Source organism: Falco biarmicus, chromosome 9 (genome assembly GCF_023638135.1).
Source record: "Falco biarmicus isolate bFalBia1 chromosome 9, bFalBia1.pri, whole genome shotgun sequence".
Taxonomy (NCBI): domain Eukaryota; kingdom Metazoa; phylum Chordata; class Aves; order Falconiformes; family Falconidae; genus Falco; species Falco biarmicus.
Window position 1 is genome coordinate 34,383,242 of NC_079296.1, and position 22,749 is coordinate 34,405,990.

Here is a 22,749-nt window from a genome sequence, read left to right on the forward strand (position 1 = left end):
CAAAACATTAAAACCAAAAGTCAGAGATTTTTAAGTCTATGCTGAAGGACAGTGCTTGAAATGTTCTGCCAGTCAAAGTGTGGTGACGAGCACATTCACATGGTATGGCAGAGGTACATATCATATGTACATATCATTATCACAATGATGACTGGCTCTTTAATGGTTTTTAGTATCTCAGCTGTGTATGACAATAGGAAAAGAAAGTAACTTGCACCATGAGCAAAGAAAGTGTTTTGATTTTCCTCATCTGTTCCTCTGCCACGCACACCACAGTCATATCAGGTGTCCCAAGGCCACCAGGACACCCTCAGTGGTCATGGAAGAACACGGTGTGTCCTGGCTGGCCATCTGCTTGTGGCCAATTGAATGAGTAACAGCTGAATTCTTGTCTTCCTCTGGGGGCACAGAAGCATTAATTTGCTTCTCGCTTACCTCTACCCAGCTGTCAATTTTCCTGAAGCCTGTGGAAACTTAGTTAATTTGGAGACTGCTAACCCTCCTTCAAATTTGGATGAAATCGGTCATTTGGTTCAGAAATTATTCAGTGTCAGGGACAAGTGGGTGGACACTTCAGTCAAAAAAGCATTGCTTCCCTAGGAAAAAAACCCTGAAAACAAGAGAGTAACAAGAACATTAGAAGAAAAGGAATCCCAAATCTTAGGAGAGCTAATTAGTATCTCACAACTGTTGGAGAACTGAATGAGTGGGCAAAAAAAGGGAGGGAGGTGACTTTCAGTAGTGATAAATGCAAAGAAATGCATATAGGCAAAAATGATCCAAACACTACCTGCAAGATGCTGAACTCTGAACTGATAAGAACAACTACAAGAAGAGCTTCTGGAGGTATCACTGACAGTTCTTGGAAATCAGGGCACAGCCCAACATTTGTCATTAACCAGAAATAGTCAAAATAATTGGGCATCATCAGATAGATCATGGCAGAGATGGCATTTTTCTGCTGCATAGTTGCATGAAATGCATGCTTCTCTCTGAAGCTAGGAAAGGACAAAAACTCCTTCCATGCAAATCCTGCTGCAGAAGTTGCAAAAAAGAGACAACTGCCTTGGATGGTGATCCTTCCTTGGAAAGACAACTTTCATTGAAAAGTCAGCTTGTTATTCTAACATGCACTGTAGCCAGGCTGCTTTACTAGCACTAACCAGTATTTTTGTGTCCTGGTTCAACATGGATGGTCTGCTTTTAAATCCACTTTTTATAGAAACAGTACTGAATCAATGCCCATAAACCAACCTGCCAAAAGGAAAATGAGAAAACAGGAGTGGGACCTGCAGTGGGAATGGAGTCTAAGGAGTTACATATTTACACTTAAAAGGAATATGGCCTTAAGCCCTGAACTGTGCAATACAGGACTGACATGGCTCAAATCTAACTATGCATGAAAAAGACCAGTTGTGAATAGCTTCAATAATAAGCTTACTATGAAAAAAGCACTTCAAGTCCATGCTAGTGTTTCTTGGAGTTTTCTCAGTACATTCATATAGATAGTCATAAATCCGTGTAGCATTTTGCTGCATGAATAAAAGGAAGGTTCCATATTCCAATAGTTATAAACTCCTTCATTTATTATTAAAGCTTCTAAAATATGTATCAGTAATAAGAGCTGAGGCCACATTCTCATATGAAATGGCCCCACAGAAGTCCCCTTTGCTAAGGCTAAGTAAGAATTGGTTTGCTCCTGTATGGTCTGTTCTGTGCTTTATTCGGGAGACTCATTCCCCCGTTTTTTAAATGCAACTTGAAACGTGCATTTCATCAGCAACAACAACAACAAGCATTGGAGGAATTTTTTTCATTAGTTCCTAAAACATCTCTCTTATCGGATGATATATGTCCCTGTAACATGCTTGCCATCATATGGAATTCATGTTACTGCAGTGCAGAGGGTCTTCCTATATGGAGGCGAAGGTCAGTGTACGTGTCCACTGAGCATCCTTTGATTTTAACATCAGTCATGCTCAGAAACTGCAGTGCTATGGCAGCTACTGCATTTCAAAGATTTTATCATTTTAACAGTCTGCCCCTAATTGACTTAGCCAGAAGAGATCAAACCTATAGTATTGGTGTTTACTTGTTAACCTCCAATAGCTAATTACTGCTTAAACCAGTCTTCATTTTCCTATACATCCATACATAGGTGTATAATGCAAAAAATGCAGCTGCTCAAAAGCTATCAGGGATCTCCTGAACAATGGAGAAAAAAATCCCAACAAAACCCCCCAGTTAGCAAGAGAAAGTGGGTATGATGTTTGGAGAAGAAGATATGAAGGATGGAAATCAAGGGTGCAAACATCCTGGTAACCTATACCCGCCCCTCCAAAAAGAATCACTACATTCCTAGTGATCTGCAGTAAAACAAAGACTAAGGCTCAGCAGGAAAGTTGTACTTGGGTGCTTACCCTAGCTAGATGCATGCAACAAGCCTTCGCCCTCAACTATTACAGTACACTACCAACACAATAATCCAGCACATGCTAAACGTACTCGACGCAATTTTATGTCATTCTGGGAGATGGTTCGATTTTTATCAGCAAATGAACACCAGGTGGTTTTTTTTGGCCAAAGCAGGAAGCTTCTTCAGGAAGGACGTAAGGTTGGTATTATTCCTTCAGAACCTATTTGCAACATTATATTTGCAACTACCCCAGGCCTTAAGTATCAAGACCACACTCCCTCTGCCCTCTTTTTGAAAACATTTTTTATAAACGGTCTACAGATCAGCAAAGAAGGGCTAGAATTTGGAAAAGGTACAGCTGTCCAGCTGTAGCAGCCACAGTTTTGCACTTAAGTATGCTGAAGGTAATGCCAACAACAGGGTGGTGTGCTTACATACTGGCAAAGTCTCTGCTCTTAAGTGGACCTTAGGAGGACTGTACTTCCAGCTGCTGTATCCCATGATTTATTAGATTTTATTGCCCCAAAATGATAGCAACAGAGTATATTTTCTACGGAGGCTAAACTAGCAGCACTCAGATGAACGTATGTCACAGCCTAGAATTAATTCATTTCTACACTTCAACAGCAAAGCCACCCCCAATTCCTAAAAAGCAAATCTTGCCCTCACCTGATTTCTCATGCAACTTGCCAGGTGAATGGATGTTGGGAAGAAAGCACAAGAAATCAAGGAGACACATCCTGCAGTAGCAGCAAGTGTGACATTTCATTGTACTTGCAGTCTGTTACCTTGTTTTTCAACCTCAGAAGCTTTGCTGTCTTTTCTTCTTACACTTTTTTTGCTTTAGCAACTACATTCTCATTAGTTTGAGGACATGGAGGTTATCAGGAAGGCTGGAAAGCTGTGTCATAAACAGAGCAGCTGCTGAAGTCAATGTGACTTTTCTGCTTGCCTTTGCAGAGACTACAGCTGAGCACTTTGCCTCCTGCTAACCCAAACTCATTTGGCACAGAAGCTATTCAGCTGTGTTACCGTCACAGTGGCACAAGAAGTGTGCTCTGGCTTCAATGGGAGCTACACCTCACGCCTGCGGGCACGGGGCAGCATGCAGGCAGCTCTGTGTCTGTGTTTCGGTCACAGCCATGGCACGCATCCAGCACGTGGGACCAGGAGGGAGAGGTGCTGCACAGCCACGCAGTGCCTGCTGCTGCACAGTCCTCCCAGTGCGCAGGGCAGTACTGCAGCCACGGGGCCCCACTTTGTGAGCTGCCAGGGTCTGGTGGTCATGGCATTGCATAGTGAGAATGAGTGCTGCATGCTTCATCATTTCTCTTTCTCCCTCCTCCTGCCCCCTTGAAGATATATTTAATTTTTACATCAGAATTTCCATCTTTCATTTTCGGTAGTCTCTTCTTAGCTTGTTGTAACAGGAAGATCTATTTTATCTAATAGTCTGTGTCACAGCTATACATTTATAGATGGAGAAGGATGATGGACAGGTAGGTGCATGTGTGTATACAGATACACATGCATTTGTGCACAGACAGCAAATCCCCTCCAAGTAAACAAGGGCATGGCTATTCTGTAAGAAAAACGGACTGTAATTTGTCATCTTGGCAGGATAATTAGCCTGGGCAGTACAATGCCCAGCGCGGCTGTACTTTGGCACCCGTGCTAGACTGAGTATCTCTCCATGCACTGTGCAGTCCTGTCTCTACTGCCCTTGCTCATCTTTTTTAAGGAAATGAAGGAGCAGGTGGCTGAGCCAAGTATAGCTTCTGAATGTGAAGTCTGGGAGCAGCACTACTGTTCCCTTCCTGTGCTTCTAACTTACTTGGCCTTAACAATCCTATCCACCACCAGTGTTTCACTACATTGTGAAGGTCTTTCAAGGTGCCTACAGACCACTTTATGCCCTGATGTCTACTCAGATTTTGCATCCTCATACTTCATTTATTTATCCATAGTGATAGTGTAACTATTCAGGTTATTTTCAGTCTGCGATAGAAAAAACATGTATCAGTAAATTAAACTGATGGAAGAAACAAATATTTACTATTCTTACTTGGCTTGATGATGGCATTAGTTTTTGTAGTTTACTGCATTCTTACACTTTGTGTTTTCATTTGAACAGTGGTGATCAGAGTTCGCCATTTTGTTTACCCTCTTTTCCTAGGACTAGCATGCTGTGTTAGCTTTTTGTAACACTAAATCAGAGCAGACCCTGCTTAATATTTTATATATTTAAAAATTGCACTTTTCGTTTTCATTAAAACAGCCTCTTACCAGCATTTTCGAGATAACAAGTTAGAATAAAATAGCCCTTTGTGAATGCTGTTAGAGACATGCTGTCTAGGTCTAATTTCTAAAATGTAATACATTAAAAAATAATAAACTTTCTACCTGTGAAAAATTAATCAGATTAAATAATGACCTTAATACAGTTTCCCTTGGTTGACCTTTATCGAGGAAATAAATTCTTTCTTAGATACTAAAAATAATCATGGCAAAGTACAGACCTCTCTCCTGTTGGCCTTCAATACACTCATTAAGGAGAATCTAAAATACTACCTCACTGAGTAGCAGCTAAACCACGGCAGTGCTGAACACTGTGGTTTTGCCACTTTTTCCTCACAAAAAGTGACACACTGCTAAGTTGCCATGGGGTGTAGCTGAGAAGCACTAACTATATCACATAGCACATAATTTGCTAGTAGCTCCACAGGAACGGCTCAGTCTGCCAAACAGGAGTGTGTTACACCATGCAGTACCTCTGAGGAGTTGGGGATGACTCTTGCACGAATGAAGTACCATCAGCTGCAACCCGCTTAAGCGGTGGCAAATTACTGCGCTTCTATGGGACCCCTGGCTGCAGGGTGCCAAACTCTTAGAAGATCACTGCACTCTGAAATGGAAACTTGCCTCATTTGTATGCTTCAAAAGACAACAGATACTTTATGGGCAGCCAGAGAGATGATGTACATGCATATTGCAACTCTAACTGCTGAGGAGAACCAACCATGGATTTCACCAATGAGCCATTAACTATCAATCTCTGCAACACAGCTTTGTGGTGTATCAATATAAAGGCTTATATTCTTCCTAAACTCTTGAGGCAAAACTAAACCTGCCTCCAGCATAACACAACATTCAGCACTGCACCAAAGCTGCCCTTTTCTATAAGCATCCTGTCTCCTGCTCCCCCCAAACCTCCAACTGGACTTGGGTAGCCCTCACAGGCTGTGAGGAACACCTCCTCTAGTAACAGGCACTTGCAAAGTTTCTGAGAACTGCTTCAATTAGAAGCATTGAACTCACATTCGACTTTGGCAGGTACCATGGGCTGAATGGGATTTACCCGAGGGCACTGCGGGAGCTGGCAGAATTGCTCGCCAAGCTGCTCTCCATCATTTATCAACAGTCCTGGCTCACCAGGGAGGTCCCGGAAGACTGGACGTTAGCAAATGTGATGCGCATTTACAAGAAGGGCAGGAAGGAGGATCTGGGGAACTACAGGCCTGTCAGCCTGACCTTGGTGCTGGGGAAGGTGATGGAGTAAGTCATCCTGAGCACCATCGTGTAACACATGCAAGATGGGTTGCAGGAAAGGCTGTGAATGTCATCTACTTAGACTTTAGTAAAGCCTTTGACACTGTTGCCCACAGTATTCTCCTAGGGAAACATGGCTTGGACAGGTGTAGTCTTCACTGGGTAAAAAGCTGGCTGGGTGGCCGAGCCCAAAGAGTGGTGTGGAGTTACACCCAGCTGTCGGCCGGTCACAAGTGGTGTTCCCCAGGACTCAGTGCTGGGGCCAGTTCTGTTTATTGACAATCTGGATGAGGGGATTGAGTGCACCCTCATTAAGTTTGGAGACAGCACCAAGTTGAGCGTGAGCGTTGGTCTGTTGGAGGGTAGGAAGGCTCTAAAGCTGCCTGGCAGAAAATGACCTGGGTGCTTTGGTCAACAGCAGCCTGAACATGAGCCAGCAGTGTGCCCAGGTGGGCCAAGAGCATTCTGGCTTTTATCAGAAGTAGTATGGCCAGCAGGACCAGGGCAGGGACTGTCCCCCTGTCCCCGGCACTGGTGAGGCCACACCTCGAATCCTGTGTTTGGTTTTGGGCCCCTCACTGCGGGAGGGACGTAGGGGTGCTGGAGCGTGTCCAGGGAAGGGCAACGGAGCTGGGGAAGGGGCTGGAGCACAAGTCTGATGAGGAGCAGCTGAGGGACCTGGGGCTGTTTAGCCTGGAGAGGAGGGGGCTCAGGGGGGACCTTGTTGCTCTCTCCAGCTGCCTGACAGGGGCTGCGGGCAGGTGGGGGTCGGTCTCTTCTCCCAGGTAACAAGAGACAGGATGAGAGGAAATAGCCTCAAGTTGTGCCAGAGGAGGTTTAGATTGGATATTAGGAAAACTTCCTTCACTGAAAAGGTGGTGAAGCATTGCATCAGGCTGCCCAGGGATGTGGTGAGGTGTTAAAAAATGTGTCGATGTTGGTGCTTAGGGACACAGTTTAGTGGTGGACTTGGCAGTGCTGCGTTAATGGTTGGACTCAATCTTAAAAGCCTTTTCCAACCTAAACAGTTCTATGATTCTGTCTACAGTCTTCTTTGAACAGAGAATGAAGACTTGAGGCACTCAAAAAGGCTAATTTTACTTGGTGATGATGTTTTCTATTTTCTAAGCATTTCAGCAGTGCTTTGCGGGTGAAGAGGAAGATTTTTAATGGTTTGACACGGGATCTTATCCTTGATCTTTCAAGAACTGCAAAAGAGCCACTGTACAGACACTGTCCCTTCTCCAAACACACTTTTGAATACAGCGCAAATGACTTAACAGCTATTACCCACTCCAAGCAAGGTCAGACTGTACAGAGCTAGTTTTACTGGGACATCCCAAAAGCCAAATACTGGTTTAAACCTACAGGCCCATACAAAGCGTGATTACACTGAGGGCCCCCCATGTTTCTGCCCACAGTGCCCTGGTGAATCTGCTGCCTGAGCAGTTCTGTGTGGTTCCCCCATCCCTCTGTGGAAACTACTGCTCCTTGCCAGGTTGAAAACATATAAATTACACCTCCCCAGGCTAGAACCACTTACTATTTCCAAGCAGCCCTCTCCATACAGCCAGGACTGGGAGCCTGCATCCCCTTCTGCTGAACTTCAGCATGGGCTCCCCATGCCTGCTTACCCCATGCTGGCTGCTTAGATAGAGCCAAATTGCAGCAATCCCTGAACACCACAGCCACCTGTATATTTCTATAGCATCCACATGGGGACAGGCAAACACTCCTCAGAATGCTGCAACTCATTATGGGTAACAACAGCATCGTGGAAGCCTGTCGCTTGACAATGTGCAAACAGTTTGCAGGGTTGGTGTTGCTCATGTTGGGTGACTTGCGAATGGAAAAATATACTTCTATTGTGTATTGGTAAAGAGCAACAATCAGTGCCAGAAAGATAAACCGCATTCCAGCCATCCAGGCTGGTGCAATCCTGAAAACTGTTTTTTTATGCTATGAGTGAATTACCTGATTCTGCTCATGTTGTTGCTACATTATTGATCCAGGTCTGTGCTACAGCTTTATCATTTGATCAGCTGGGCTTAGTGCTCTTAGTCCAAACAGTGAAATTAATAAATTCTCTTCTTGCAATAATAAAGACAAAAGGTAATATTCCTCAGTACTTATCTAATGGGTTTTGAGAACCAGCTGCCTGCAACATTCATTTGATAAACTGCACCATTCTTCGGCTTTATGAAACCTTGTGGTTTATCAATACTTTATAATAAATGCAAGTCTTTCTCAGACTTTAAACAATGAGACAGTCAGTGGTAACTTAAAGTTACCATTTCTGCATGCAGCATTTGAAGGGTCGACAAGCTGCTGCCCTTTCTGTTTCTGGCTAGCTGTGTGTCTTTACACAGCCACAAACCACAGCTTGATGAGAAAGCATTCAAATGTATACCAGCACAACTATAAATCTTACAAGGTAAGAAGCATTAATCACCATCCACCAGCTCTGAAGTATACTTAATTGTAAAGTTTTGAGTTACAACTGACATTTGCTAGAAGCAAACAGGTGTAAAAACTAGAAGCTACTTACCAGCCACTGAGATCATTACATGGAAGGAACCTGGAGACAACCACCATGAGAAACCAGAACCACCATGGCTGTGATCCATTAGAGACTTTTTAAAATACCAAGCTGTATTCCCTTAAGAGTGTGAGACACTTTCCAGAAAGCACTTTCATGGTTGTGACTGGCCCAAAATATCCCGTTCCCACTATGCATTTTCCCACCATGTAAGCTGAAATTTGTGTCTAAGATTGGTGCTATTCTCCTGTTGCTAAAAACTCAGAATTTTTTTTCAATCTCTTTTCCATTTTGATGACTGTGCAAGTTTTCCAGCTATATAACCAGGTTCTGGAAGGTTTCAACCAGGGGTGGGGGGATGCTGAGTGATCACCCTGTGACATCACTCTGCCAGTAGCAAGCACCATGACAGACACACACATCACACATCACAACCGCACTGTCCTTTCCCCCCAAACCATTTCAGGCAAATCTTGGTTGTAAGAACTGCCTAGTCTTAAGGTATATGTATTTTAAGCATCCTAACAGGTCCCTGATAGATCTGCAGGGCTTTCTTTACAGTCTGCTCACAGTAAGGAGAAGCAAAGGAGGGAAAAGAAGTTTCTAATTTTCTCCTGACATTCCTTGTTCTGCCTCACAGTGGTACACCGCCCTTCTACAGCCACAGGGTCGGTCATTTGAATCTTGCTTATTCTGAAAACAGCAGATGCTATACTAAACCACAAAACTATCAGTGCCTGCTTGAAGGAGTGTACAAATTAAATCAATGTCAGGAGCAATGATTATCACCTTGATCAGTCGGCCAGTGAGTAGTTCTGCCACCCAGGGGAAAATGCTCATGCCTTGCATCAGCTTCACAGATTTCAGTGGTTAAAGAGCTGTAAATTATATCCCAAGACCCAGAGATGTTATTCTACTTACTGTATCCACCAAAGCCACGCTAATACTTCTCTTCCCAAATAAAAAGTAGAAGTGACCTTTTTTTACTTGAACAGTCTGTACTGTTATTGCTGTTGGTTCTGGCATCCACTGCCTGCTCACAGTCTAAAGTCTGTATTAATTTACATTATCGCATCCCCGGAAAATAAAAAAGAACTACCCCCAGAAATTTTCTGCATCTGTGAAAGGTTTCACGAAGCCCTCTGCCAACAGTATTCAAGATTTTGTAAGTAACACAAGTTTAGCTAAAATTGAGATTTTAGATAAACCCACCCATTGCTGAAGAAGTTCTGAGTGTTTGGACAGCACAAAGGAGACAGTATTGACAGGTCTTGCCTTTGATAAGCAGCCACAGCACTACTGACCACTAGACTAGTGTTAGGCCTGACAATCCTTCTCAGAGCTACAGCTAAAGCTGGTATAGCTATGAGTCTCTAGAAAAAGAAACAATTGGTTTTGCCCTCAGAAAAATCAAGAGTAGCTGGGAGAAAATGTTTCTCTAAAAAGCATATGACCTTATCAAAGGATTTAGTAAGAACCAAACTGACAGATATTGCAATAAAAATGCTGTAGTGAAATAATAACAGTATCTTAAACAGGATTAAAATAGAACATTTTACTAGTTATTTCAAAGAATAGATTTTTTTTTTTTCTTTCATCATTCTTATCTATATGTTCAGACTCTAGCTAAACTTCAAACAGCTATTTTTTGTTAGGTACCAAGTGCAAATATGCCAAGATAAAAGAGTTAGGAAAGAGAAATACCCGGATTTTTTGTTTGTTTTGGTGGTTTTTTTTTTTTTTTCCTTGCATGGTAGGCTACATTGCATTTCTCATGCCTAAAAAACAAGCACCATCTCTCAAAATATTTGGTCAGAAACCTCAGTTTGAAAAGGAGGTATTTGACAGAAATGTCACATTTACATTGGCATAACATGCGAACAGCTTCTAAAGACAGTAAGAGGAATCCTGTGGGGGAGAACCTGTGCAAAGCGAAAACGAACACAATCGCAGCAGCAGAAGTCCATTTACTGCCAGAGCAGAACCAACAGCCATTGTCATCCAGATCTTGTGGTGAAACTTCAACTACAGCAACAGGGAAAGAATGATGATGCCAATCATCTCCTTACTAATTGCACGCATTTATCTGTTGATTCTTCCTATCTTTTGAGAGGTATCCTTATTGTTCTCACACATAGTTTGATCTTATCCTGCAAAAAAAGTTTGCATAATACAACAGGACACTTCCTCATGTGAGTATGTATCTTCTTTTTTTCTTTCCTATAACACATTGGAGTAAAAGACTTTGTTCTGTATTGCTAATGTCTTTTAGGTATTGGTGACTGTGAACAGTTGCATTTCTCAGCTCCCTATTCAAGTTGTAACACAAGACAGTCACTACTTTGAGGTAGAAATAGAAATTATAAGCACGTGCCAAAATGCATGTTGTGTATTTTACAAGTAATGCTTACTTAGAAGTTTTGGAAACAATTCTCTGTGTGTGTTCCAACACTCTTTGCCCCTCACAGATCTGTTTATGCATATTAGCCTTGTAAAATATTCACCTTTTATCCTCTTCACCATGATCCATTTGTCTTTCCAGCAGGTTTATGTTCAATACTATTGGAGTGGAATGGTGATTGTACCATTTAACCCAACAGCTAGCTGGGCTTGAAAATGTATCCATCCCCTTCCTATTAATTACTCTTTAATGCCTATTTCTATCACACAGACTCGTGACTCATCCTGGTTTATTTTGGAGGAATATAGCCATAGGATGACAATTATTGATGGAACATAAAAACTGGAGCTAAAGACTGTATAAAGAAAAAAACCCAGAACTGATGCAGGAAGAGATGAAAAGATGAAAAACAGAGTAGAGAAGAAAATTGGAATGAGCTAATTTACAAAAGAAAATGAACAAACCACGGCCAGGTACCTCTGAATAAGATTAATTGCTACACATTTCCTTCCTCTCTGCAATTCTTATCTGACTTAATCTTCTATTCCACTTTTCTGTGTAACAGTGCTATACACTTATAAACTCCAACTCCACTCTTACCTAAGTTTGCTAGCTAGGTGTTGAGCGAGATCCTCTGTTTGCATAAACTGGTATATCACTATTGACTTTGGCATTGTTACTCAAATTTAAGCCAGCCGAGGATTTGCTCCATTGACTTTCATGGATTTATTTTTAATTTATTACTCTGAGTTCAGAATCAAGAGCTCTGGATATAAATCTTGAACATAAATAGACAATTTCCAAATCTAAACAGTATAGCCACAAGTACCATACAGAAAAACAAGCTAGGCATGTATAGAACTGTCTGAAAAGTTAGCCAAATGTTGCTGTGCATTTATTAGTGGTTTACTGTTTATTAAACAATAAATCAAGATCCAAAAAACCTAATTAATTTAAATGAAGTATTGTTTAGTGAAATGGGAGCCTGTCAAAATACTTGTTGGGGAGGACAATTAATTGGTACAAATGTGAGTGCAAATTCTGGTTTTAAACTTTAAAGCGTGTCGTTTGTAGTATACAACATATGTGCACAATACAAATTTCATACATTTTCCTCAGTGACAATAAAAAGCGCAGTTTATTATAAACTGAAGTAAAAATAAAAATAAAATAAAAAAAAAGTCACAGTTTTGTCATTGGTATGTGAAGGTTGTTCCAAGGGCCCATCCAGAGCTCCTCTTCATCTGACTGTGTGTGTTCACTGTGTGACTCCAAGGGCTCCTTGACATCCTCGTTATCCACAACTGATTCTTGCTCTTCTGTGCTTTTCATTTTGGAGGCCCCTGGCTTTGTTACTATATTTTCAGCCCCTATAGTAGAGGAAGCAAATGAGACACTGCAGGGTCTTGTGTTCATTTTATCACTAGAAGATGGTCCCTTTGACAATGTGTTCAGTGGGACATTCTCCTCGTGTGTCACTGCAAGCTTGTCCAGTTTCTTGAATTGTTTCCCTAGCCTCACTGGAGATGTGACCTTTAAATTATTACCAAGGCAAACGCGACGGGTTCTGACAACAGAGCCATTCTGTGCAATGTAGATGTTACCGTTGATGTTGTTTTGAATATTTGGGTTATTAAGACGACTCCTCTGGCTGGAATCAGGAGCACTGTCTTCTCCAGTAGAGCTGGTCTCATACTCTGGGTCAACTATCAACTTGATCCTTTTCTTTCTGGCCCACTGTTTGACAATAAATAGAAATGTTGTTAAACCTCAGGACTATTTCTTACATTTTCCTGCCCTTTTCCTATCTTTTGTTTATCTTGTCTTTTATCTAGAAACTCATAGGAATTTTTATTAATTTAGTCTTTTGTACCCTTCCTCTTAGGTTGTACATAGATATTTCTTAACTGTTCTGATTACAATCAATGATCTGTGTGCCCCAATCCTGTATACCTAATGCTTGAACATGCAAATGATTCTTTGCACTAAAAAGTTACGAGATGGATAAAATCATTTCAGTTCATGAACTGCATAATGCGATTCAGAGTATATAAAAAGTGTAATTTTTTTCTTCAGGTCTGGGAAGTAGTGAAAAATTTCAGGTTTGTTTCTTGTTTTGTTTGCATTTTTTTTCCTCTCTAGAGATGCATTCAGCTGTGCTCCTGCTAAGTCGAAGTGCACCTTCTTTAGAGAACCCCAAGAATGGAGACATTACCTTCTGAAAGAAAACTTAAGAAAATTGCCATATTGGTAAGCCAGCCATATTTTGAGAAAGCAATGTCTCAGTCTGTCTTACAAGGAGAGGTGAAAACCAACTAGATTAATAACCCCTTTAACAGAAACTTGAAGGCACTGATGATGAAGACATTGTGTAAGTAATACTTCTAAGAAACTACTGTACTAATCAGTAAATGCTTGGCAGGCCTTTGAAGTTTTCTTCCAGAGTATTACTGCACTGTAAATTCAGTGCAGAAATGGCACTGAGCAGGACTGTTACATATGCACAACACATCAAGCAGAGAAAGATATCAGGACCTACACAAGGGAAACTCTCAGGCACGATGTTGGCAAAACGGGCTGACTGAAAAAAGAAAAGCTTGATACAAGGCTTTATGCCAGTTCCAATCTAGTGGAATCAATGGAGATGCTTTGCTATTAGATGGAAAATGGTGGAGAAATGAGACTTTAGATTTTATATAATTTATATATATATTTAAAGAGTTAATACAATTTGCTGTGACTTTGTACTAATAGTGATTACACAACCCCCCTTACTTATTTTAATTGATAACTGATCTTTTTAAAATAAATGCCTCCTTGCAGCACTCTAAAGCTACTATCATTCTTGAAATAATGATGAAAACAGTTATTTCACTAAGGCAGCAGACACCATCACAGTTAACTCCCACTGCAATCCACACACATGCACATAAGAAAAGCCAATTTTTAAAGAAAGAAAATCATGCAAGGTACAAACAGATGGTGATTACTCTTAAGCGTGTTATGTAGATGCCTATTCTTTTGTTCTTGGTAAAGACATAGTTTTCTTCACACTAATGTATTCAGGTGGATGAAAAGACTGACTAGTTTAAATGGCATTTATGTTAAAACACCGTGTGCAGCTACAACTTTGTGCTATATGGAAATACACAAAAATAGGTAAGTGGTCATAAGTGTAGTTCACATTTCAACTGGAATTAAAGACAGTAGTTGAGAAGTTAGTATCATGCTTTCTAGCTCAACACCCTGTCCTGCCAGGGTAACTGCACAGCAGGCTCAAGTATCCTAAAAATTCAAACATTTTTCTCTCACCTATCCAACAGAGACTTTCTGGCACAGCTTTGGTGCATATGCCAGATTTTGTACTAGCTTTAAAGTACTTGCTCACAAGACTAATCCAATACTGGCTCAAAGCTTTAATTTTATTTAGGCTTCTTATGGCTTCTCTGGATAAATCTAGTGGTTGAGAAACAGCTCTGTGGGTTTTAATACAAGGTAAATAAAGCACAGATGACTTGTGTGTATACAAAACTTGCATAGGCAGTGTGCTGACAGCACAGATGAGAGCTCCACAAGGAGGTACATCATGCAGAAGTTGCTTCTTACATGAAAACAGAAAGGCCACTTGTGCTGCCAAGAGCTGAAGCCCTTCCCATGCAATCACACTCATTTATGAGCAGAGCTGTGCTAATGACAGTGCTACAAGATGTCTCTACTGAATGACATCAGGTATTACAGGTTATTGAATTTTAGAAGGCAGATACCAAAATATAGAACGTAGGTGATGGTTACCTTACTTTCCTGTTATGCATCTCAAACTTCCAAACAGATGTTTAAAAAAACCCCAGTATCACTGTACTGTTAGATGGGAAGGGCAAAAGTTGGAAAATGTAATCCATTTCCTTTTCTGACCAAGCTCATCACTATGTACACCTACCTCTGGATTCCTGTCCTGTACATCACTGATACCTGAAACCTGAATCCCATGATCCAGAAACAGTTTAATCCCAACTCTACTAGTAATACTCTGCAGTTTGGGTAGTGTTGCTTTGCTGCAATTTCAGTTGTCCTCCCTGCAAACAGGGTTAATGTTTACAGCAGAGAACTAATTTGAAGATTAGCAAATGTCATACAGTAGGGGAACATGAGGTGAATAATGTATGACATCTAGAGTCTTTTCATCCTCATCACCATTTCTGTTCTTCACTAAATTCCATGTTTTACTCCTTTTCCTTCCTGCAGTGTTCCATTCTGTGACAGACATAACCTGCATGAACACAGGGCCCTTAGTAGGGTTGCGCCATCAGGTCGATCAAGCTACGCATCACAGCTAATACAAAATGCAGTGTTACTTTGCTTCTACTACTACAATGTTCATAACGCAAAAACGATTACATCTAAGAATCAACACAATGCATCTTTAACTACGTTGTTGAGATCAGCAGAGAAAAAGTACTCCCTTCCTGCCATTGCACAACGAACATCAGTCCTTCTACGCACACCACTAAATATACCTGAGTAGTCTCTCAGAGGAAGTGTATTAGTTTGGTTTTCTACAGCTCTGTCCTTAAGACAGCACGTAGAGTTCAAACGCTGAAAAAGTAAGCTTTGACATTTTCTTTTTGGATGTCTCTAGTCACGTGTGCATTGCTTAGGAAAGACCACACAGAAGGCACAGCAAACAAGGTCACTCCTTACTGCAAAACGTCCACCTACTGTCTCTCCTTTTTAAAAGGATGTAGAATCACCAGTAGCCTCTGACTCCGTAACGGCAGCATCCAGGGTGTCATCTGACTGAGACTGACTGTTTTCCTGGGACATCTTTTTTCTTATTTTCTTTCTTTTCATGTTGGTATCAGAGCTTTGATTCTCAGTATCAGGGGAAGTAGCAGTTTTACCAGAAGTGGCACTAGCTGTGCTTTTTGACCCTTCAGTACCTTTGGAAGTAACACTGATTTCACTTTCTAGGCAAGAAGATTCATTCTTACTGGTAGTTTCCTCCCTATCACTAGCATCTGCATCGACCTCTTCTGTGCTTTCGTCTGCACTATCCTCACCATTAATAGCTGATTTTTGTTTCTTGCCTTCTTCAGTAGCAGCAGTTTTTGCACTGGCGGATGTTTCAGAAACTGCCTTATTTGAGTTATCTGCTGTCTCATTGGGGCTTGTGCTGACTTGCTCCACATCTGATTGTTCATCTTCTTCTGACACCTCTTCTATTGTGTCTTCTATTTCAAGGCTGGCAGAGGAGGTTTTGCTCTTATAGCTGGACCCTGAAGTTTTCCTGTAGCTCATGTCCATGTCACTGCCTGATGCATTAGAGCTTGTATTTGATTTCTGGCTGGGTCGCCTCACTTTGCCACGAGAGCTGCCGCTTCTACTTTTTGTACTGGACCTTTCAGTGCTTCTTCTACTGCTGGACTCACTAGTCCCTGATTTGCTGTATGAACTTTGTGTAGATGAGCTCTTTGACAGGCTACCATCTTCATCACTGTCAGAGTCGTCTTCATCATCATCCTCTTCAGATGAGTCCTCCTCCGATTCACTGCTAGAGCTGGATCCAGACTCATCATCAGAATCCCCAAAATCGTGCCCAGTTTCTTCATCTGAGTCCACAGTACTTTCAGTGGCTTCATCTTGGTCCAGAGTTACTTTCAAGTAGTCTTTATCTTCTGACTCTGAGCCAGAGCTACTACTCTTCACGGATGATTCGTCTGAAGTATATTTTCTTCTCTTCTTTTTCTTCTTCTCATAATCACTATCCTCGTGTTCACTCTCTGCTGTGATATTTATTGAAACTCCTGATTTTGCTTCATCTGTTTCATATTCTTCCTCTCCTTTTCCTCTTGCATGCACTGAATCTTTGCTAATAGGCTCTTGAAATTTTCTGGAGACACTAATGCGTTTTAACACGTGACTGAGTTTTCTCACTGAAGGTCTGTCATCTGTTGGTTTCTGGAAGTAACTTCCCCTGATAATCATGCTTTTCTCACTGTCCACTTGGCGACCTGACATCAACTTGGCGTAACTAGAATCTTTCCTACCACCTTTCACTTTCTGCAGAATCATCGGGAATATCTTTGCTTTCTTCCACGGAGAACGAGCAGACTCAGTTCTTCCTACTGGTTTGTGAGCACTGACTGCTACACGACTTAAATGCATCACTGCTTTTAGTTTCCTTTTTCCCTGGCTGGTCCTATATGCTCTTCCAGACCCAGGTCTTATATCCATCCCACCACCTAAAGGTCTACCTTCTATTTGAGCCCCTGCTCTCTGGCTTATAGCTCTGCTTGAAGGACCTCTGCCTTGACTCATCCCCTGCAAATTATGAAAATGGAACTTGATTACAATTTGAAAGATGGTTATTGTGAAAATTTGTACCCTAAAATAAGCAGATAGGAACAAATGCAACATTTTTCCCCAGCATCAGAACTAATTTACCTGTTTCAGAATAGCTTTTTACCAAAGTTATGAGGAAAATTTTACTTGGAGAATAGATTGCAAGTACACAACTACCTTACTCTGCAACAGGGAAAAATACTGGCTCAGAAATGTTATCTCTTCTCATTTAATTAAAACGCATGTGATGGATTAAGAGTCTATTATTTCTGAATATTAGATTATAAAAGAGAGGAAAATTTATGGCAACTTTTTGCTGACTGCAACTGATATTTTAAAATTTCTTAACATTCAGTTGTGAACTTTATGACGAACGAGTTTAGGAGACTGCTTTTCTCAGTGGAAAATCACCAGTTACAGGCTGAATATTAGTAATAACTCATTTGGTTAACAATATAAAATGGAGCTACCTAAGGCTATGTGGATTTTTCTTTGAACTAGAAATCTACATTGAGGGAAAATCAGATGTGGATATTAAAAGAAACTTCACAATTCCTTTTTATTTCTAGGAAAAGGGAGAGAGGTACTGACTTTACTGGTCATCAGAAAGGCAAACAATAATGAGCATTGGAAGAACTGCTTGTTTGGTCTGTGCAGAACACAATATTCTGATCAATTACAAAATACATTTGACAAGGTTTAATGGTCCTTCACCTTGTTGCAGAGACAGAATCAACACACCAGAAATGCTTACCTCTTCTGCTGTTGATCCATGTGGACTGTAGTAGTAGCCACCATCATTCTCCACCATGACTTCCCCATACTCATCGTACATTCCTGAAGGAGACAATAGTCGTCGCCGGCTCCCATACTGAGGCAGTTCATACCTGGCAAAAACACCATCATCTCTTCATACCATACAGATGTGTTCATGTGTGTCTCCACACAGAGCAACAAAGGCACAGGCTCACATCCCGAAAGGACAAAAATATCTTTGTTCTATTTTTGTTTTACCATTGAGAAATTATTATTCTTTTTTCTTAGTGGTAACAAAATCCAAAACTTGCAATTGGACACAAGCCAAGCCTGTTTCAAATGGAAGGCAACCCAGATTGTGAGGTCTCTGGGATCAGTCAAGAGTCCCCCAAATGAAATGACCTTCTCTTTCCAGGTACCTGATTTTTTGGGGGGATCTTTTTAATCATTAGGGAATGAAAGAGCAGGCTCCTTGGGATCATTTCTGGAGAATTCCTGCAAGCTTATAAGAACAGCAGTAATCCCTGAAGTGCTTGCAGTCAGATGTGCATTATCAGAATAAAACAGGATGATGTTTTTCTAGGTAAATGTAAAAGGCCAGATGATGGCTGTGAGCAGAAAGTGTCAGTCACTGAACTCAGGCTGGTGAGCCATAAAGGCGATGGAAATTAATTTCCAAGAAAGCAGAAATATTCAAATAAAAAAGGCAATATAAAAAAGGCATGGCAGATGGGGTATACACTTTGCAAGTGTAATTATTAAGATTCCTAAAGAAGCAGGGAGTTGTATACAATGCCCCTTTAACTTTTAGAGTTCTGTTGTCAGCACACACCTTCATGGACACAAAGATTAAAGTAATCCTGAGGTGAAGGAAAGTGTCCTGATTAGATGCTGTTTAATAATAAGCAGCACCAACCTGGAAAAGCAGCATTTTTAGAAATATATAGGGGAAATGAAAATATACCCATGCTCATAACTGTAGTAATCTTGCCCATAGTATTCCTGCCCTGGATCAATTCCAGACTCCATACTTAACTCCTGTTAAAAGAGAAACACTGATTGAATGCAGTGACACACAGTAATGACTGATGAAAAAGGTGCAAAGAACAGCATCTTAAAGTGCAAACAAGCAAAATAAAAAATGATAATAATTTGAGGAACATTGACAACTGTCAAGAACTACAATGAGAAGCCAAGAGGAGGTTTACGTGACCCCTTCCCTGGTGCATTCCCTGGGAGTGACTGTTCTAAGTCACATAAATGCAGATGCTGTTCTGGCATGGGACACTGTCTCACTTAGCTGGGTCAAAAACTCATTTAGTAAACTGGACTCACTGCAAATAGACTGTCAGTTCTTGTGCTTCTCTCAAAGGAGAAGCTGCATTGAAAGATTAGGACTATTTTACTTACACTGTCAGGTCTCTTTTAATGTTTTCTCAACCATTAACAATAATAAGCAGCATTGGACTAAGCAAAGTACGTCTGTGTCCTACAAAAATGCCAGTGTGTCCTTAAGCTCCTTTCACACGCTGTTTGGTATTAGGCTGCTCTGTGGAATACTTCTGAACTGCAGTATTGACACAGAGCACCAGGGCTTAGGTTTTGGCAAGGGATTGTATGTCACCTCTGTCTCATAGCTTCCTAGATGTTTTTCTCCTGTCCAGTGAAATTAAAAGTTGTGTAAGAGCATCTTGTTGTAATTACTTATAATGAGTGCAGAAATTATTCCCATTATGTACTACCATTGATAGCAACATCTCCCAAAAGCTACGTTTGCTCTATGGCTTATTCTGGAAATGATACTGGGTCTAAAAGATTTGGAATAGGAAGTATTTGGTTCATAATCCAGAGCTGCTTTTGCACTTCACAGCAGTGTGCTAATTCTTCCATTACCTTGGCATGCCAACTGCTTAGTTCACCTCTAGGTACAATAATTAATTGTTAGTTGACTGACATCTGAAAAAATAGAATGCAGTTGGACAGTGAGGAAATTATTCTGTCTGTGAATGTGGACACGAAGCTAGGAAAGCTTTTAGTGTGTGTGAGCCCCTGGAGGCAACTGAAAGATCCTCAAGGGGAAAATATCAAGATGCAGTAAATTTAAAGTATTGAATTACAATAACATAATTGGGGTAACAATGTCAGGACTTTCCTTTTCATCTGAAAGAGTCGGGGGTGGTGGTGTGTGTGTGTGTGGGGGGGTGTGTGTGCGCATGTGTGTGTGCGCACGCATGCGTGTGTGTGTGAAGATCACCTAATACAGACAAGTTTTTTTTAGGAAATTACGTAAAATCCATTCAAAAAGATATAGGATAATTAAGAAGTTAAAAGTAGTGGTACCTCTGGTCTGAGAAGAGAAGGTCTCAGCAACTGCTGTTGCTAGAAAAGAAAATTAGAAATTAGAAAGGGGTTCATTAGGCAGCAACAATTAAAGTACAGGCCATTTGTGTTTAAGATTGGAATGAAAGCCTAAGAACACAGGTCCTTCAAAGCCTTGTGTATGGCAGCCACCAGATAGTTCCATACTCGGTGAGAACACTGCTAAGCATCTAATCTATTACAGTCCACTATTTATTTTTCCTAATATAAAATAAAATTACCAGTTTACGTGGCGATTCTATAAAATATTTAGCTCAAAACCTTCTATCAGAACCCAAAAGAACTATTATGTGATGTGTGTTGGAGACAGCAGGGAGACAATGGCAGACAAAAAATTATCCACAAGTAGAAAGCAAATCTATAGGAATCTGCAGTATAGTGTGTGGAACCAGCTATTAAAAACCTGAAGTGATACGATTTCTTACCCAAGCTTCTACTGCAATACCATAGCTTTAATTCTCTATCTACATTTATATACTTTTGTGGCTAGTAACTGAGTACCTCACAACCACAAATATACTTTAATTCACAATACCTAGTAAGACAGTGAAGTATTATCTCACTTGTTTTCTCTACAGCTTATGTGTAATTCCTTTCTGTATGAAGCATGCAATGAGAAAAACACGCTGATGTGAGGGAAAAGACCTTGGGAGGCTCTATGGAGAGGACTGACAGGATGCTATGGCTGTTGTCTGGTGTGGCACAGCTAAACATGGGTCATTTTTGGTAGCCACGTTGTTAATTACTCTGCAGCTCCAGTTTACCGCAAATCCAAATGAGAGACCGATGCACATCACTTGCTGTTTTGTAAATTAGAATCAGATTTACTCATGAAAATCAGCACCATCGTCCTCACACTCCTCTCAAAACTTGGTGGCACTATTTCAGCCAGGTTTCTTGGCCAAAACCAAACCCTGAGAGATGGGGAAGTTCTGTACCTGAACTGAGACACAGATCAGCTCTGCAAAGGGAGGAAAAATCCCAGCAGAACAATGGAAAGCTTGCAATTTTTAAAACACTGCTGAATAAGGAGCAGTAGGCTTGGGATACACATCTTAAGATTAGTAAAACTGGTCCAGCTCTCAGCAGTATCTATCAGCCTTTACGACAGAAATGTATTTTGGAGAACTTTCCAATTATGAATTGAGTTCATTCAGATTTCTGAGGGCAACTTTCCGTGTTATTCCTTGCTGGAGAAAAAGGTGCTGCAAGAACAACAAAACTACACTGAGTTGCAGAGAAGGTCTGTGCAGTCCCGTACCTGGCCCATACCACTGGGCAGCCATAAGAAAACACAGCAAGCGTGGAGTGAGCTCCCTGCAAAGCTGCTTTTAGCAGTTTGCCAAGAAGCACTCTGCTAGCCTGGAGGTTACGTATGTGCCACAACTGTTACTAGCCCCCACTGAATCTATGCCTCATGAAATTTTTGAACCACTTGATATTTCTGGCTTCTACAACACCCAGTAGCAAGGAGTTTCACAACATAGGCTGTATAGAAGAAGTATGTTGACGTAATTAATATTGTAAATGTAATTGGGGAACAGCCTTACCTCTTGCTGTGCATATCCTCGCCTGGAAGTCAGAAAAAGAAAAAAAAATTAGTATACTTCTGTGAGACTATGTAAAGATGCATATTGCCATTCTTTCTGGAGAGAGGTGACAAGATAATGTAATTAGAAATTACTAGCAAGAAAAGAAATACATATCTACAACATAAAATGTGTTTTTCTTCAGATTTGCTCTGGATATATGAATCATTGCATCAGAAAGGCTATTGAATCTTTGGGATCTTTTCTTGCTTTTAGATTGCAAATGAATGGAAGAAATCCCTAGTCTCCACAAGCCAGAGAGCCAGCGCAGCCAGTGGAAGTCAGCAAAGGGAAAGGGGGTGAACGCTGTGTTGGGCTTCCCTTGCATTCCCGTTGCCCAGTCACCCCCTCTGTTGTCTCAGAGACCACCTACAAAGAGACACTGTTATTTCATGCGTCGGCTTAAGCTTCTCTTCTACTTCTGGACTTTCTGTGTCCACTCAGGACATGCTAGAAACTGGCCTTGAGCTTCTTTTACTAATTTCTTGTAAACACTTTATTCTTAAAATTACACATTTCCTAACAATTGCTCAGCAGGGAGGAGTTAAATTATTTTTGCTATCTATGATTATTGTGCCACAGGCGTCATGCTTTTGCTTGTATTGGAAATGTTTTGTTGTTTTAATTCATTTTCTTGGAGCCATTCATATGCATGAAAAATGAACTTATGTCTATCAAGTTCTCTATTTTCACATTTTGTGCCAGAAAATTAAAATGGTTTAGACAAAACTAGGGAACAGCAATTTAGGTCTTAGCATTATTATTAAGGATAGGCCTGGAA

The 22,749-nt window shown here is 40.9% G+C and overlaps 1 protein-coding gene across 8 annotated transcripts in view; it reads right to left on the bottom strand.

Moving 5' to 3' along the window:
* Nucleotides 1-10,039: 10,039 nt before the first annotated feature.
* PCDH15 (protocadherin related 15) overlaps nucleotides 10,040-22,749 on the bottom strand; it is a 443,438-nt gene continuing 430,728 nt past the window's right edge. For 7 of the 8 annotated variants that reach the window (XM_056352005.1, XM_056352006.1, XM_056352009.1 and 4 more), the window contains 5 exons: nucleotides 21,930-21,951; nucleotides 20,341-20,379; nucleotides 18,965-19,038; nucleotides 17,999-18,131; nucleotides 10,040-12,642 (listed from right to left, as the gene is read on the bottom strand). In XM_056352005.1, coding sequence (XP_056207980.1) covers nucleotides 12,088-12,642; nucleotides 17,999-18,131; nucleotides 18,965-19,038; nucleotides 20,341-20,379; nucleotides 21,930-21,951 — 823 coding nt within the window. In that variant the 3' untranslated portion in view covers nucleotides 10,040-12,087. Of the gene's footprint in view, nucleotides 12,643-15,753; nucleotides 17,224-17,998; nucleotides 18,132-18,964; nucleotides 19,039-20,340; nucleotides 20,380-21,929; nucleotides 21,952-22,749 lie in introns of all 8 variants that reach the window. The other variant, XM_056352010.1, reaches the window with a different exon arrangement.